The sequence below is a fragment of the Madurella fahalii genome (genome assembly GCF_045866475.1).
Source record: "Madurella fahalii IFM 68171 DNA, scaffold_2, whole genome shotgun sequence".
Classification (NCBI taxonomy): domain Eukaryota; kingdom Fungi; phylum Ascomycota; class Sordariomycetes; order Sordariales; genus Madurella; species Madurella fahalii.
In genome coordinates, this window is record NW_027263972.1 from 7952220 (window position 1) to 7969383 (window position 17164).

General features: G+C 55.7%; 7 protein-coding genes across 7 annotated transcripts; 4 read left to right on the plus strand and 3 right to left on the minus strand.

Annotated features, from left to right (window-relative positions):
• Positions 1–596: 596 nt before the first annotated feature.
• On the minus strand, positions 597–1793 carry tlg2 (t-SNARE affecting a late Golgi compartment protein 2; the record flags this gene model as incomplete). The annotated part of the gene is made up of 3 exons (XM_071060530.1): positions 597–1081; positions 1138–1700; positions 1771–1793. 3 exons carry the CDS (start codon positions 1791–1793, stop codon positions 597–599), a joined length of 1071 nt encoding a protein of 356 aa, XP_070916631.1.
• Positions 1794–2375: 582 nt separating this feature from the next.
• CMD1 (calmodulin) lies at positions 2376–3331 on the plus strand (the record flags this gene model as incomplete). Its single annotated transcript, XM_071060531.1, has 7 exons — positions 2376–2378; positions 2487–2543; positions 2624–2639; positions 2801–2926; positions 2980–3050; positions 3104–3245; positions 3297–3331. The coding sequence occupies 7 exons, from the start codon at positions 2376–2378 to the stop codon at positions 3329–3331; spliced, it is 450 nt and encodes a 149-aa protein (XP_070916632.1).
• Positions 3332–6275: 2944 nt separating this feature from the next.
• On the plus strand, positions 6276–9032 carry APL4 (clathrin associated protein complex large subunit; the record flags this gene model as incomplete). Its single annotated transcript, XM_071060532.1, has 5 exons — positions 6276–6285; positions 6359–6482; positions 6546–6734; positions 6796–8881; positions 8946–9032. The coding sequence occupies 5 exons, from the start codon at positions 6276–6278 to the stop codon at positions 9030–9032; spliced, it is 2496 nt and encodes an 831-aa protein (XP_070916633.1).
• A 672-nt stretch (positions 9033–9704) lies between these two features.
• Positions 9705–10756, plus strand: RRP36 (rRNA bioproteinsis protein rrp36; the record flags this gene model as incomplete). Its single annotated transcript, XM_071060533.1, has 2 exons — positions 9705–9896; positions 9953–10756. The coding sequence occupies 2 exons, from the start codon at positions 9705–9707 to the stop codon at positions 10754–10756; spliced, it is 996 nt and encodes a 331-aa protein (XP_070916634.1).
• Positions 10757–10905: 149 nt separating this feature from the next.
• On the minus strand, positions 10906–13161 carry MFIFM68171_05114 (uncharacterized protein; the record flags this gene model as incomplete). Its single annotated transcript, XM_071060534.1, has 1 exon — positions 10906–13161. The coding sequence occupies one exon, from the start codon at positions 13159–13161 to the stop codon at positions 10906–10908; it is 2256 nt and encodes a 751-aa protein (XP_070916635.1).
• Positions 13162–13630: 469 nt separating this feature from the next.
• On the minus strand, positions 13631–15088 carry MFIFM68171_05115 (uncharacterized protein; the record flags this gene model as incomplete). Its single annotated transcript, XM_071060535.1, has 1 exon — positions 13631–15088. One exon carries the CDS (start codon positions 15086–15088, stop codon positions 13631–13633), a length of 1458 nt encoding a protein of 485 aa, XP_070916636.1.
• Positions 15089–16391: 1303 nt separating this feature from the next.
• On the plus strand, positions 16392–17156 carry MFIFM68171_05116 (uncharacterized protein; the record flags this gene model as incomplete). Its single annotated transcript, XM_071060536.1, has 1 exon — positions 16392–17156. The coding sequence occupies one exon, from the start codon at positions 16392–16394 to the stop codon at positions 17154–17156; it is 765 nt and encodes a 254-aa protein (XP_070916637.1).
• Between the last annotated feature and the right edge of the window lie 8 nt (positions 17157–17164).

Consider the following 17164-nt stretch of genomic DNA (forward strand, 5'->3'; position numbering starts at 1 on the left):
CCGGACTTTTGCGAAGGTTGCTGAGGTGGTGGTGATGTGGTGTTGGTGAAGGTGAGTTCGGGCTCTTGGGGCTTGTTCTTAGCGAATGACGAGTGAAATGCTTCGGATTGGCCAATGCTCAGGGCTGACTAAGCCCGAGTTTTGGCGGCTTGATGCCAAGGAATTTGATTCAGGCTCTAACCCTCCTTCTGCTGTTCCAACTGGGTTTGGCAGATGGATGTTTAAAGTACAGTTTCGGGTACAATTTAGTACGATTTCCGGGCTTCTGTTACGAATGCGCAGCGTTCGAAGAGAATCAAACGGCTGTAGCGCAAATCTTTGACCGTCATCAGTGACCGATTCCTAACAACTCTTCGGCGGCAGTGCGTGATGACATCACTAGCACAGCTCAGGGATGTTTGTTCGAGACTCTCGGTTCCGTTCATGATTAATAGCATACATCGAAACAGTACAGAAGTGCAAGGAGCGCTCGCCGATCCGCCTGTAAATCATCTAGTCCCCGCCGTGCCCGTCTAAACAAAGTTATACATGCGCCCGAATTAGGATGCGGAGCGTCGTGGGATTATCCAGCCCATTCTTCGCCAAGCTGTTCGTAATCAACTCTCGTCCTCAGCGGCTGGAGCCCCGTGCCTTTTGGGTTTGAGGGCCAGCAGTATTATCATAGCGGCAATGATTAGTAGCAGAAGGAAGATGATCTTCCGCTTGGTCGTCTTCTTCTGATAACCCTCGGCTGTCTTGAGTTCCTTCTCAGCCTCCTTCACGTCCGTAGCCATGCGCTCCACGTTGTAATCGATCCTGTCCAGCATGGTACCCTGGTCGATGACCATTGTCTGCAGGTCGCGGAAGAGGTCTGCTAACTCGATAATACCCTGTGCGATATCCTCAATCTCTCGTTCGCGCTGTGATATGGCGACGTCGTTCGACTGCAAGAGCTTCTGATGTGATGGAGCCTGTAAAGTGAATTGGGAATACGTTCGGTCCGCGTCGGATTCTAGGAGTGAAGGATCGGTGTAGGTCCCCCCGCCTAGAGGGGTAGATGTACGTTCAATAGGGCTGGCTAGCCCGGCCATGCCCCTGAGCTCTGAGAGTGAAGTTAGCATCCGGCCTACACATTCCTATTTGATCATGTGCCCTTACTTTTCAGATATGCGCTCTGTTTCTTGCGGAACCCAGCACTCGCCTCCTGCACTCTAGTCGCGAGATTAACTTTGATATTCTTTGCCATGGTCTCGTCGGCACGGCTCATTTGGCCGTTCGCCTTGCCCTCGCGCACCATCTGCTCAATGCGTTGTATGCAGCGGCGACACTCGTGAAACCCTCGTGTGATGGCCTGCGTCAAACGCTCAATCTCGCGCTCCTCGGCCTTCTTAGCCTCATCGTCATTGAAGCCGGGCAGCACATGCTTTTGGTGTAGACGCTCCAGCATCTGGCTCTTGCTGGCAATGTCGGCCAGCAGTTCGGTCACCTCGTCCGAAATGTCTGCCCACCGCGGCGGAAGCAGGTCCATCTCGATCACCGCATCACCGTCATCCACGTCATAGGCGCCTGATGATAAGAGGCCGCGCCGGTCCTCATCCGCCGCGAATAGCACCGCCGAGCTCACCCCACCGCCGCCGCCGAAGCGGTCGTTCGCGTTGGACGGCCCATACCGGTTGCGCTGAGCCGGGTGGTGGGCGTAGGACTGCCGGTACGAGATGTAGCTGTAGCGCAGCGTCAGCGTTACCGTATAGTCACTCTGGGCACCCCGGACAGGCTGTTATGAATCCCTACAGGTTCGTGCGGTCCCGCCACATGGCGGACGCAAGAAGGGGAAGACGGAGGGCTTCAGCCCGTCCTGGACTCTAGCGATGGAGAGATCGGGCGCTCTTGTATCTGCTGCCGTGAATCGTACCGGTGCGGTATCACATTGTAAACCGCTATCGCAATGCGCAGGTTGGTTACCTGGCTCCGTTGGCTCCGGGGGACGGTTGCTTTTCGACCGAAGGAGGATGGATGACGAACCAGACACAATTGCCAATTGCAAGAGGCCGGGCGATGCCGCGACAGCCAGCTGCTCCCAGCTGTGGGTTCTAATCCCACAACGGGCAGGCCTGGGGCCTTGGCAGATCCGCGCGCCAGGAAAAGGCAGCAGCGAAGCCTGACGGGGGCTTGACAGCCGCCCGGGGCTTTCTTTTTCTAAGAGGGGGCCCCGCTCCCCTCGAAATCTCCAGGTTGCGCCTCATCATTTAATCCGGCTCCCAGCACAACCCTGATCAGTTAACACTGCTGCCCTACTCACCGCTCTCGATCTTGTGCAAAGGCTTGCAGCAGGATTGCTACCGGTTCCCTTCAGCTCGTCCATACAGCAAGGCTCATCCGCTTCCTAACGTATCAACATGGTTAGTCGTTGTGATGCGTATGATTCGGTTGGGAGGCAGCCCCGCGGTCGAGGGGTAGTCGGGCTCCGTCCACAGAAGATCACGAGCTGACGACGCCTTCAACAACAGGCCGACTCCCTTACCGAAGAGCAGGTCTCCGAGTTTAAGGAGGCGTTCTCTCTTTTCGTACGTTGCACCTTTGCTTTCTCTCCCCTTATTATTAGGTAATTCCCCATGCAGCGTCAACGGTGCTGACCCCTGAACAGGACAAGGACGGCGATGGTTAGTGCCCTGCAGCTGTGTTTCCGAGTTTGCAACATCACGACCCCGCCCCTGCGCAAGGCTCACGTTGCGCTTGCTACGCACGCACAGCACGACCCCACGGTCCTTTCATGCGCCAGTGTCCATCATGACGCGGCGGAAGATGCTAAAGGTGTGAGCAGGACAAATCACAACCAAGGAGCTCGGCACCGTGATGCGCTCGCTCGGCCAGAACCCCTCCGAATCGGAACTGCAGGACATGATCAACGAGGTGGATGCTGACAACAATGGCACCATTGACTTCCCCGGTAATGCCCACAATATTCGCATGGAACACAACCATATGCTGATAGACATCTAGAGTTCCTTACCATGATGGCGCGGAAGATGAAGGACACCGATTCGGAGGAGGAGATCCGCGAGGCATTTAAGGTGTGCCCATCACAAGCCAAACCTTCTTGCACTCCCTGACCGCTGAGGCATAGGTCTTCGACCGCGACAACAACGGTTTCATCTCGGCCGCCGAACTCCGACACGTCATGACATCGATTGGCGAGAAGCTTACTGACGACGAGGTCGATGAGATGATCCGTGAGGCTGACCAGGACGGTGACGGGCGTATCGACTGTGCGTATCATGTTACAACCTGCTTGAACGCATGCTGACGCGAGATGCCAGACAACGAGTTCGTCCAGCTCATGATGCAAAAGTAATCGGCGATCCCTTGAATGATATCCCTCCAACGCCCCTTACGGACAATTGCGCCTTCTGTTTCGGATTGGTGTTTGCGCTTCGTTCTGGATGGACTGGGTGGCTTCGGACAGCTTATTACAGAGGCTTTGATATCAACGCGCAAGGGATCTTCCTTGGCCGTACTGGGCATCATGTCTTGACGCCATCTTCGCTCTCTCTGCGCTCGAGGTTCGGGTATGTGGAGCATACACAGCCGGACGAAGTGAAGCCATACTTGAGGGTCTGCTGGATCCCTCCATCGTTGACCCTCAAAGCCGCTTGTTAACTCCCACCTTCTACCCCCACGCATAGCGTTAGCATCGATGGTAATGAGAGTCACGTTCCGATGAAGCCTGCTCTTGACCGCCACTTGACCGATACGGTGTGTGTGCCCATCGCAACGCCAGCATCATAAGCAAACTTTTCACCCCCGTTGAAGCCATGTCACCGTGTACATATTCCCAGCAAAGCAGCAAAGATTTTTGATGTGGCTGGTTCCGCCCAACCATTCACGTCATTTCGCCCAGACTGCCGGGTCTGGGATGGGTGTGGAGTGGTAGGGAGGTGGTAATCGTATGCCAAACATGCATGGCGGATTGTGGCAGTGCTCGGACTTTAGCGCAACGCAACGACTGCCCATTTGATGTTCCCCTCGTCCCTTCGTTCCCTTCGGCTCCCGTCTCTTCATTTTAGTGTTACTCTTTTCTGCAGCCCTATAGGGATGGACAATCGTGCTACTTAGCTGCAGGGCAAAGATCTGGGCAGGGCTAAGTGTGTGCATGCAGACTGAAAGACCGCACCCTCCCTCGAGGGGCCGGGCCGGGGTAGGATGCAGCATAGAGCGTCAACACGACACTGCGCGGCTGAACGGCATAGCTATTAAGTTGTGTGGAATGGGCGCAGGAAAGCGTTGGTCGTCGCTGTGGTTGCATTAGTTTCTCGTGTGTATTGCCCGTACGTCATATGTGTCGTGTCCCGGTCTGCTAAGTTAGGTCCACGAGTTGAATGACGACGTAAATGTATAAGAAAGCAGGATCACAACGGCGATAATTCTTGCAGAATATGTCTTCCGCTTCGTTTTGACAGTTGGCATGCTGGGCCGATGGAGGTGTCCTCGGGTACGGAGGTGGCGGTGGGTATGCATTCGGCATTTGTGCTCTCTGACGGCCAGAGGAGGGAGGTTCGCACGGAATCTACAAAAGAACTTGAGATTTTAATCAAAGTTCCGTAAACAAAACAATGCTACGGTATCTCTCCGTCCTAGAGCATCTTCTCCAGTGGCTCACCGACATCGATAACCTGCAATCTAACATCAGAATATAAGTAGCCCGCATATGTCGTACGGTTGCGCATACGTGCACCTGCCAGTATCTCTCCTGCAAGTTGTTGGACGTGAACAGGTTTACGACGCTAGCGAGTTCTAGTAGCAGGTACGTCTTCGAAACCGAACATGGGAGCCGGTTTGATAATGGTAGCCTCCGAGTGGTATCCTGGACCTCGTGCTCTACCCGGCCCTGCCGTGAGTTAGATCTTGTACATCGTGAAGTAAAGGGCAGCTGGCTACCTTGGTGACGAAGAACTCCGAGGTAAATGATGGGTTCACATTGTACGACGAGATGTAGATAAATCAGTCGACATCATACTTAGCAACAATCCTGTGTATTTAGCGGCAGAAGGACCGGTACACCCTCTTAGGATAAAGCGGTGTAGAAAGATAATAAGATTATTTAGCAACAACCTCGGTGATGCGCTGCGTGCCCTCGATGTGTACATCCTCGAGGGAAAGTATTAGAAGTTAAGGACTACCCGTACCAGCTTCTCAAGAATATCGTAGAGATTGAGTCGTCAGCGATTTTACCGGCTGTTTATTAATATCAATCAAGTTAAGCGAGCACACTTCGATTTGAACTTGAAGGATGTTCGGGTGTAATACTCATTTCTTGCCCAACCATAGGAGCCATTGCAGTGAAGTACATCCATAGCAGCCGAGAATCCCCCACCCTCCTTCTCTTTTTGTCGTTCTTTCCTACTTCCTCTCTCTTGTTTACCCTCTTATCCCCTTCCATCCGTTCCCTTCATGTCCCATATTCCCCTTTGCATTGCTATTAACGCTTAGCTGCTAGCAGCGTTAGCAGTACCTTTTACCTTGGATATCTGGTATAATTTCGGGAAAGCATGCCGTTATCAAGGAACGGCTTTTACCGCCGCATTTATAGCGCTCCGCACACTTGCGGCGACCCCTATCCCCCAACCACGCTTTAGGTCTTGGGTTTGAGCGGACGTCTATCCACCACCAGGTCCAGAAATACGGTCTTGAGTATTTCCGAATTATAGGATATCCAAACGGGAGAACATTTAGGCTTTTATTCAAAGTGTGACTTCTGATGATGCAGATTTCGGTCCCTTCGATTGGGATGGTGGCAGCTTAGGGTGAGCGTGTCAACGTGGGGTACCATCTCCTAGAGTAGATGCCTTTCTAGACCTGGATTTGACCATTGGAAAAGGATGAGATGAGTGGAGCCGGTAGAATCTAGAAGAAACTCAACTAGAGAGGGAAATGAATTACACAGTGAGAAGGCTTTGGATACCTTCCATCGTTTGTTACACGATACCGCAATTGGGAGCCTGAAGTTTGTCAACGAGGAGGACCCCACCAGGGGCTCAATCATCCCCACTGAAACGTTCCTAATCAACGACCCAATTATTGCCTGAGGCAGCAAGTCTAGCGCATCTGTCAGTCGGACACAGCTGCCATCCTCCAGCGGCCCCCCGTGCCACACCATTGTGATAATAGTCTGGGTCCGTGATGCGGGCAACCATCTACGACTAATTAATTCTCTCCGCAGCTCCTCCTGTGGCATTCGGCCCTTCCAATCTGGTCAAAATCCGTCTCCAGGCCCCCTAGCGGGCCTCAACCATCTCACCATGAGCTCCCGTGAGTGTCGCCGCCAGATTGATAAATGCACCGACGCCGTGACCCAGCCGCTGACCCGCCCGCCACCCCACAGTCAAGCAGTTCATCCGCAACGTACGCGCCGCCAAAACCATTGCCGACGAGAGAGCCGTCATCCAGAAGGAGAGCGCATCCATCCGGGCGAGCTTCAGGGAGGAGAGCGCGGACCATAACGTCAGGTGCATTCAGCCGGCTGAGAGAACTGAGAAAACATCAGTGTGCTGATCGGGCGTGATTCGCAGACGGAATAATGTGGCCAAGCTGTTGTACCTCTTTACCCTCGGCGAGAGGACACACTTTGGCCAGATCGAGTGTTTAAAGCTGCTGGCCTCGCCCCGCTTCGCCGACAAGCGGTTAGGACACCTGGCAACGAGCTTGTTGCTGGACGAGAACCAAGAAGTCCTGACCCTGGTTACCAACTCTCTCAAGAAGTGCGGACTTCCGACAGTGCCCCCGCGCGCATGTGGGCGGCTTTGCTGACTGTCTCTCTAGTGACCTATCACACTCTAACCAATACGTTGTCGGCCTCGCCCTCTGCACCTTGGGCAACATTGCTTCCGTCGAGATGTCGAGGGACCTATTCTCCGAGATAGAGAATCTGATATCCACCGCGAATCCCTACATCCGAAGGAAGGCGGCGCTCTGCGCTATGAGGATATGCCGCAAAGTTCCAGACCTGCAGGAACATTTCATCGAGAAAGCGACCCAGCTGCTCTCGGATAGGAACCACGGTGTGCTACTATGCGGCCTCACCTTGGTCACTAGTCTCTGCGAGGCAGATGAGGCCGAGGGTGGGGAAGAGGGTATCGTTGACAAGTTCAAGCAGTTTGTACCTGTGCTCGTGAGGACGCTCAAGGGACTGGCATCCTCGGGCTATGCGCCAGAACACGACGTGACCGGAATTACGGACCCTTTCCTGCAAGTCAAGCTACTGCGGCTGCTCCGGGTCCTGGCTCGTGGCGATGCCCAGGTCACTGAACAGATCAACGATATCCTTGCTCAAGTCGCCACTAATACGGATTCGTCCAAGAATGTCGGCAACTCAATTCTCTACGAGGCGGTGCGGACAATTCTCGATATCGAGGCAGACTCGGGTCTCCGTGTCCTGGGCGTGAATATCCTGGGCAAGTTCCTGACCAACAAGGACAACAATATCCGCTACGTCGCCCTGAATACGCTAGTTAAGGTTGTGGCCATCGACACCAACGCCGTGCAGAGGCACAGGAATACCATCTTGGAGTGCTTGAGGGACCCCGACATCAGCATTAGGAGGCGGGCTCTGGACCTCAGCTTCACGCTCATCAACGAGAGCAACGTCCGGGTGCTGATTCGGGAGCTATTAGCTTTCTTAGAGGTGGCCGACAACGAGTTCAAGACGACCATGACCAGCCAGATCGGTATCGCGGCGGACCGCTATGCGCCCAACAAGCGGTGGCATTTTGACACCATGCTGCGCGTCGTGACGTTGGCTGGGAATTACGTCAAGGAGCCCATCCTCTCCTCATTCGTTCGTCTTATTGCCACGACCCCTGAATTACAGACATATGCGGTTCAAAAGCTATACGCGAACCTCAAAAAGGACATCACGCAAGAGAGCTTGACACAGGCCGGTGCGTGGTGCATTGGCGAGTATGGCGATGCCCTTATCCGGGGCGGTCAGTACGAGGAGGAGGAGTTGGTTCAGGAAGTCAAGGAACATGAGATCGTGGACCTGTTCTCTACCATTCTCAACAGCAGCTACGCCACCCAGGTCACTACTGAGTATCTCATCACAGCTTTGGTCAAGCTCTCAACCAGGTTATCCGATCCGGCTCAGATCGAGCGAGTGCGCCGGCTGCTTCAAAACAACCAGACGAGCCTGGATGTCGAGGTCCAACAACGCGCTGTCGAGTTCGGAAACCTCTTCTCCTACGACCAAATCCGCCGCGGTGTGTTGGAGAAGATGCCACCGCCTCAAATCAAGGAGGAGTCGCGCGTTTTGGGAGAGGCTGCCAAGAAATCAACCAAGACGGCGAACCGAAAATCAAAAGCTATGAAGCCGAAGGAGGAGGATCTTCTTTTCGACCTTATGGGCGACAGCAGCGCTCCGGGACCCCCGCCAGTCAACGGCACCCAGAATACCGACCTGCTTGCGGATATCCTAGGCGGTACTAGCTCGCCTGCGCCGACCACCGCATCACCTGCCCAGTCCAATGTTGCATCCATCATGGATCTCTTTTCTCAAGGCCCAGTATCGACCCCGTCCCCAGCCCAGGGCGCTGCTGCGCCTCCTCCCAGTGCCGATCTATTTTCGACGACTGCCTCGCCACCTCCGCAAGCGGCTCCCACCCCCGTTGGCCACCCCTGCTACGATAACAACGGCTTGAATATCACTATCCAGACACAGCGGAACGCTGAGGGCGCCATTCAAGCGATTGCTCGATTCCGAAACACTTCGCCTGGCGTCTCGCTGTCGAATGTTGGCTTGCAAGCGGCTGTTCCAAAGTCTCAGAAACTGCAGTTGTTGAGTATCTCGTCGACCGACCTAGGACCTGGGACAGAGGCCACGCAAATGATGAGGGTGGCAGGTTGCAAGGGGGTAAGTTATCAACTACAGCATCGTCATCTCTTTATTCCACTAACCAGCGGCGCCCTTTTCTTAGCCTTTGCGGTTGCGCTTGAGGATAGGGTACTCGCATCCTACTGCGGGGCAGGTGATGGATGTGGTTAACTGGACGGAGCCGTCTTGAAAGGGCTGACGGTGTGAGAAGGCGGGCCGGTGACACTTTTAGGACATGAAATGAAGACTTGATTGCCAATTTCTAACGGCATGGGGTCTAGGCCCTGGGAAACATTGTGGTCAAAAAGCTAGGTACCTTATATGGCTTTAGAGTGTTTTAAGTGAGTGGCGATACAGGTGCCAATGCTTTTGTTGTACTCGGCATGTAGTCCATTAACCTAAAGTAAAGGAGCTATCCCCGGTGCGCTAGCCTGTGCTTGTGAGTAGTCAGAACCTGGACCCATGATAAATATCTCCGTCGATGAGTAGCAGTCATCGATCAGTAAATCCATTTAAAGAGGGGGACCAAATAGCTAGCTGCACCTCAATTGGATTGACATGCTACGGCTCACTCTAGTTTGACAGCGAGGTTTTAGGCCAGCATCGCAGCGAGAATGAAAAGTGGGTCTCGTCATTCGCTAACAAGAGCACATTCAATCAAAGCGAAGGAGCTGTTAATCAACTACCTTACCTCCAGGATTTTCCTAGTTCAGCACAGGCGCTGAAATCAAATGTTCGATACCATCAACATCTTGATCAGCAACCTAATAAAATCACCAACGCATACCTTCGCTTCAGGTTTCATCTCAAACACAGATTACGCTACTAGGAAAGATTCCCCGAGTGAAGTCATTCACTCACCATGTCATCGGCCAAGCGGAAAATGCCACCGGCCAGCCTCTTGCAGAGGAGAGTCAGGCCGAGATACGAGCCAGAGCCTGAATCGGATATTGAAGATGACATGAGCGAGGCGCCGAGTGAGGAGGGTGGCAGCTCGCTTGGGTCAGAAGACGAGGAGGGCGACGAGGATGGCGATGAGAGCGGGAGTGATCAGGTAAGCTACAGGCATGGTCTTGATAGATGACAAGCGGCTTCTAAACATTTGCATAGGTTCAATCAGACTCTGAGTCGGGCTCTGAAGAGGTGGAGGATGATGGGGAAGAGGATGAGGACGAGGGCACCCCGCATATCGATGCCTCCCAGCTCTCTTTTGGTGCCCTCGCCCGCGCCCATGCCTCCATGACATCCTCGTCTAGACGGCAGCGCGGTGCAAATGCCAACCACGACGACTCCTCCCAAAACGCCCTCACAGCCACCAAGGAGAAGCCCAATAAAAAGCCCGAGAAACCCCCGCACCGCACAAGCAAACACGCTCCAGCCGAGATGAGCAGCAAGAAGCCCGTCTCCCGCAAGCGGGACTTCCTGACGGTGACCGCCCCGACGCAGAAGCAGCAGCCGCGCGACCCGCGCTTCATGCCGCTCGGCGCGGGCTCGTCCGCCTCGACGGTCGCCGAGATCAAGGCGCGCAAGGCCTACGCCTTCCTGGACGAGTACCGCGAGTCCGAGATGCAGCAGCTGCGGGCGGCCATCAAGAAGACCAAGAACGCGGCGGAGAAGGAGCAGCTGCAGAAGGCGCTCATGTCGATGGAGAGCCGCAAGAAGGCGCAGACGCGCAAGGACAAGGAGAGGGCGGTCATCGAGGAGCACAGGCGGCAGGAGAAGGAGCTGATCAAGCAGGGCAAGAAGCCCTTCTATCTCAAGAGGTCGGAGCAGAAGAAGAGGGTGCTGGTGGATCAGTTCCAGAGGATGAAGAAGGGCCAGGTGGATAAGGTTATTGAGCGGAGGAGGAAGAAGATTGCGGCAAAGGAGAAGAAGTTGCTGCCTGTTGCGCGGAGGGGAGTGGAGGATAGGTAGTAGCCTGGAAGGGGTTATCTGGTATTTTTTTGTGAGTTATGGTACATCTATCTTTGCCGGCGGTGGCCTGGTAGTTATTCTACATGGCTACATGGTTACAGATGGCTTTCTTCCTCTGCATATCATACAATGTGTCTCGCACCGCCACCCTACCGTTTTCTGTATCCCGTCTTCTCCAACGCGTCCTCAAACAACTCCCGACATCTCACCTGACTCCCTAACCTCGCGCACAACAAGAACGCACCGCTCAGCTTCCGGTGCAGACTATACGTCTCCTCGGGAGGCGGCGCCAGCCGCTCATGAATCATGACAGGGATCTGCGCCTTCACCCGTTCCGTGATGGTCTGGTCCCGAAAATCATACACCTCGGGCGCGCTCTGGAGGAACGGCTCAGCCAGCGTCAGCACCGACGTGATGTGTGCGTCCAGCATGGCCTTGCTCTCGTGACCCGTCAGGTAGCCCAGCTCCTCGGACAGTGCCTTCACCTGGGCCCTGTCGGAGCGGGACGCGGCCTCGAGTAGGCGCACGTACAGCGTGACGAACTCGTCCGGGTACTCGCGCGAGGCGCCAAAGTCGAGGAGCTCGAGCCTGTCCCGGGAGGCGTTGTACAAGAAATTTGTCCAGTTGGGGTCCGTCTGCATGAAGCGGAACTCGGTGATCTCGCGCAGGCAGAGGCGCAGGATCTGCGTGCCGATCCAATCGCGCTGCTCCTGCGAGAAGGACTTGATGCGCGTCACGCCGACGCCGTCCATGAATTCCATGGTGAGAACGTGCTTGCCACTTGCTTCGCGATAGATGCGCGGGACCGAGAAGACGTCGTCCTCCTTGCCGTCGGGGGAGGTCAGAAGTTGGCGGTAGCGCTCGGCGCACTCGGCTTCTCGGGCGTAGTCGCATTCCCAGGCGAGCTCGGTGCGTGCGTTGTCGATGGTCTTATTGAGATAGAGGCCCTTGGGTAGGAGCTTGGTGGCGGCGAGGAGGATGGCGAGGTTGTCGAGATCTGAATTGATCGAGTCTGCAACGCCGGGGAATTGGATCTTGACGGCTACGCGAGCGCCGTTCGATTTGAGTGTGGCGCGGTGGACTTGGCCGATCGAGGCTGCTGCGATGGGCTTCTCCTCGAACTCGTCAAAGAGATTTCGCCAGTCGGCGGCGAGATTGGCTGAGAGAACACGGTCGCGCTGCCAGGCCGGCATGTAGTCCGCACGGTCTTGGACTCGTTGAAGAACCTCCTGGATAGGAGCCGGGAGCATCTTGGCGTCCTGGAAGCTCATCATCTGGCCGAGCTTGAGTGCGGCGCCGCGCATCCGGGAGAGCTTGGATACCAGCCGCTCCATGTTGGCCGCGCTCAGCATCATGGAGCCTGAGCCACCACCGCCAACCGCACGGCTGAGACCTTCGCCAATCGCGCCCGCGAACATGCCGGCTGCCAAGCCACCGTAATTCCAGAGCCTGCCAATTCTTGAGGACGGGACACGGGATTCCCGGAGCTCGTAAGCCGCGGCGCCGGATGATATGGGTGTTGAGGTGGTTAAGTCGGCCAATAAACTTGCGTCTTCTTGAGAAAGCATCTCTTTCGGGTTGGCAGTTGTTTCCACTGCAGGGGCGGCTGCAACCTCGGGAATAGATGTTATCTCAGGCGTACCGGAAACATCCTCCTTAGCTGGAGATGGCGTCGGCTTCGGCTCCGGAACATCAGCATAAAGTTTCATAGCAGCCCTCTCCTCACTGCCTTCGGACACTTCGACCGCGGACGCCGACTTTTCAGCAACCTTCTCCCCATCGGTAGACACAGGAGCAATAAAAGATTTCTCCTCATGCTCCTTTTCCTCTATCTCCTTCAGAGCCTCCAGGATACTTGAACCCCTGCTCGTCCGAAAGATATTGAGATCGACTCCCACGGCGCGTCCACCCCCTAGCGGCACACCCACGGGCTTCCTCCCATGTATTCGTGACGGCGGCGCTCTCGGTGGAACAAAGCCCTGTTTAAGCGCCCCAATTGCCCCATCCGCCCACGGCGCGGGAGTGAATTCGGGTTTCCTCTCACCAGAGCTTTCCGGGGCCCCCTCCACACCGGCCTTCACCGCTGGCTCAACTGCATCCCGGGCACTCTGTACCTCACCGCCTTCCACTACGGGAGAAACCTGCGCCTGCTCAACCGAAGCCACATCGCCGCCATCCCTTTGCTCCGCAACATTCACGGTCTCCTCCCTTTCCGCTTCCTTTTCCGACTCCTCTTGCTGCTGCTGCTGCTGCTGCTGCTGCCCTCGCAAAACACTCCCCACGACACTTGACCCCTTTCCGTACCTCTCGACTTGCCGCGCTCTCAGCGCAATATGTTTTGATGCCACTGAGCGAGAGGCACTCGCGACGGCGGCGAGATCGACGAGCAAGTCCGTCAGCCTCATTGTGCGTTTGCGGCCTAGAAAAGACTGAAGGGATGTGTGGTGGGTGAGCACTTCACTTGGTGTTGCGTCTCATGGTGTGGGTAAATAATTGGCGCAGGGGATCCGGAACAAGCCCGTCGCCGGTGGATGTGCTGTGGGATGAGCAATGATGGGCCGGGGAGCCGCAAAATTTTGGGTGCAGAAGGCCCTGTTGAGGTTGGCAGGGACCCCTGCTAGCGCCGGGTAGGTAACCCGAGCGGCTGGGACGGGCTTATGGCGTGGGGTTCGGATCATGGGAATGGCGGGCCTGTGATGGAACTCGAATTAAATAGAGTTTACGCAGAATTTGAGCCCCTTGGAACTACTAGTAGATAATACTATATACAATCTATTCCACGGGCGAACCGCTGCCTGACTTGTCTATCGATCCAACGGGGTATCATAAAGCAATCCGCTATCCATTCAACATGACCCATCCAATCGCTTGTTCTTACTTCATCGCATTTCTCAACCCCGAGACCTTCCCCCGTGGCGTCGCCCTCGGCGTGGCTTTCACCGAACCGCTAAATGGCGACTCGGAGGCCCTCCTCCCGGCGCTACCTATCTTCCCCCACAGCCTTTGCGCAGCAGGCGTTAGCCCACCAGACGATACCCTCGGGCTACTAGGGAACTTTGGCACCGGCGTCCTCTCCACCTTGCCCGTAACCCCCAGCCTCGCCGACGTCCGCTTCGACTGCGAAATTCGCTCCACCATCCGATGATGCAGCGCCTCTCTTTTCCTCTGCTCCTGAATCGTAAACGGATTCGGTGTGGCATCACCAGGGCCTAAATCAATAACCGGCGTCTTGATCTTCCCATTTCTTTTCGGTTCCACCTCCGGCTCTTCATCGTCAACAAAAGCGTACCCATTCACCCTCGGCGTCTCCCCCCCGCCAGCGGCTCCTACGCTCGACTCAGCATCGCACGCCCTCCCCTTCCCCGCAATCGCATTCCTGATCTCCGACAGCGACGGCGACGCCGCGCGGGATCCGTCCCTCCCTCCGACCTTGCCCTCAACAACCCCCCTCACCGCCCGGTGCGGCAACGGCACCCTCGTATTCTCGTACACGATCCTCTTGGCCTCAGCCCGGCTCTCGGCCTGCGCGCGCTCCGCGACCGTCTCCAACACCCCGTCCACCCCGTCCGGCACAAACATCAGCTCGTTGTGCGGCTTGGCCGCGTTCCAGTGGTCCGGCGCCGCCGGGCGGGCGGCGGTGTCCTCTGCGTCGCGTATGGCCAGCCGATCCCGCGGCGCGACGCCGTCGTCGACCAGCCCCGTCGGGCCGCGCTGCGTGAGTAGCTTGGCCTCGACCTCCTTCTGCTTGAGCTGCTGCTTCGACGGGAGCTTGTTCCCCGTCCACAGCCAGGCGTACTTTTCGACGCGCTTCTGGTTCTGCTTGTCGAGGAGCTTGTAGAAGGACTCGTTGTCCTCGCTGGTGTACTTGGACTGGAAGGCGGCGAGGGAGAGGTTAGTGTCGATGCCGGCCTGCTGTTTGGCCTGCGTGCTCGTAGATGTGGCGGCCGAGGCGACCGAGGCGGGAGTGTCGCCGACAAAGTTGAGCGGGGTGCGGCCTGCTGCGGTGGGCGGTTGTTGCGGCGCGCGGAGGGGTGTTCCGAGTGCACGTCGCCGGCCAGGCGTCATTACCTGTCGGAGACGTCGGCTCGCGCTTTCGATCCATTCTTCGTCTTTGGATTCTAGAGCGTCAAGATATTCTTGCTGGGTTTCACTCTCGAGGAGGCCCGGGAAGAAGTCGCGCGCGATGATTTGTGAGAGGGCTTCGGTATAGGTGTCTTCGTCGAGGATACGCTTCGGCCGTTTGATTCGTTTTGCTGGTGGTGGCGGCGGCATCAGCTCCGTGTCGGTCCGCTTACGGACGAGAGCCGTCGACGGGGCTGCTCCTGAATCCATGGTGGCCGTAGGTGGCACGGAAACACTTGCAGGACTTGTAATTGAGTAGCGTCTTTGGGGGCGATTCGTCGATATGACGGGAGAGACTGGGTTGTTGATCTGAGCAGGGGCAGCGATAAGCGATTGGCGGAATCTGCAACCCAAATAAGCGAGGAAGTTATGCAACAAATAAGGCTTTGGAGGTGGACACGGAAAACCATCATTCAGATCTTAACACATAAAATTATCGATTCAATATTCCTTTTCTGTGACTAGTCCTAACTAAGGCTACTATGATCAATCTATTCCGAAGTTTCGGGTCTATCGCAGATATTCGAAAGCTAGTTATTGAGTAAATCGTATGTTCAACTTGTTGAGCAGTGTATGCGATTATCCGTATTTGTTCACCCACGGCCCCATGTGGTGGGTCTTGGGGCCCCCCTCCCTGCAAACCGTTTGGCCCGGTTTAGCCCTGGAACCTGCTGGTTTCCGCCGATCGATAAGAGCAGGCAGCAAACAAACATCCAGGACGTTGCGAGGTGCTTGAGTAGTTACGACTTTGTAAAGCGATCCCTGTCATTGCTCACTATTTATCACCTTGCTAAAAAAAAAAAAAAAAAAAAAAAAAAAAAGACACGAAAAACGTTTCTGAAGAACACGCTGCCTGAAGCTTCAAGTCTGTGTAACGCCCACTCCGGAGTTGATCGGTCTGACACACGGCAATGCAGGGCCTGAGGCGACTGGGTTAGGTGTGAGCATTTCGGTACTGTAACTGTACATGCCAGGGAGACCGGAATTGCCGAAAACAGTCTAAGGGGGCTGGCCAGTCTGGGCCTGTTGATCATCAGGTGGGCTGCCAAACCCCGCTCCGGTGCATTGGACCCGTCGGTCCTACGCAGTAGAGAAAGCCTTGGAAGTTGCCCCTTCAACGTTTGATCCGGCCTCCAGCTGGCAGCCTGCACTGGTAAGGGCATGCACTGCGCAAGCACTAGATGCCCAATGAGACACTGATCCCATGCACACTCTTAAGGGTTTCCAGGTTGGTGCCGTGCCAGAGTGACTTCATATGCGGAGGGCCGAGCTACCACAGCTCGCAAAACAGCGCTCTAGGCCCGGTGCTTTCTTCTTCTTTTTCTTTTTCAACGACACTGGCTGCTTTTGTAGCTTCCCTTTTCTGTTACCCCTAAGTTCTGGAAACCTAGCATATTTCCGTGTTGTTGTAGCTTTCAGCTACCGGGTGTGGGAAAGCCAGCCTGCCAGCCTCCCAACCTGCAGTCGCCTTGCCCGGTCCGACCGATGTGCCAGCCTCTCTTGCTCTAGATTCATGTTCAACTTCAGAGGGGACCACCGTGCCCACCAGTTACGCTTGCTTGTTCTATCTCTCTTCGGAGTTCCCATCAATTACCTAGCATTGGTAAAGCAACTCGTCGTCTTCGCATTCATCACTACCGTCGGCGGCACCATGGGGCGAAAGTTAGGCGGCATCACAGAGACCAAAATCCTCAAATGGAACCCTCTTGCTTCGGAGAAGCCGCCCGCTGCGGTCGAGATCGAGGCGCCGGCGTGTCTAATCTGCCAGGTACCTGTCGGCTCACCCAGCCCCGAGGGCACTATTGAAGGGTGGAGCTTGTTGCCATGCGGACATCGCTTCGGAAGCCATTGCATCAAGCACTATCTCGGCATCGTAGCCGACGAACGACCGTCTTGTCCCATTTGCCGCCTTCCAGCGCACCACCAGTGTGACCATCCCGTTCTGCCTCTCGTACTCGATGCCCGCGATGCGAAATCAGAGACGGATATGCCTGCAAAAGAACGTACCGTGGGCATCGAGAAGCTTCAGGCAAGCCTGTGCGGATATTGCCGGACGTTGGAGGCGAAGGAGAAGCGGTCCAGGAAACCGAGCACTAGGTGGAAGACCCCGATTCGATGGATGTGGCGACTGAGGCTGACCACATGTCGGAGGAGTAGAAGCCGCGATGGCCGCGACAATGACGGAGTCTGGAGAGGGCCATGGGTCGACAAATGGCCAAGGGAGCGAGACCCTGAATGGGAGAAATGGTGGGAGAAACAGGCCCCATGCGGGGCATAGATGGGGCA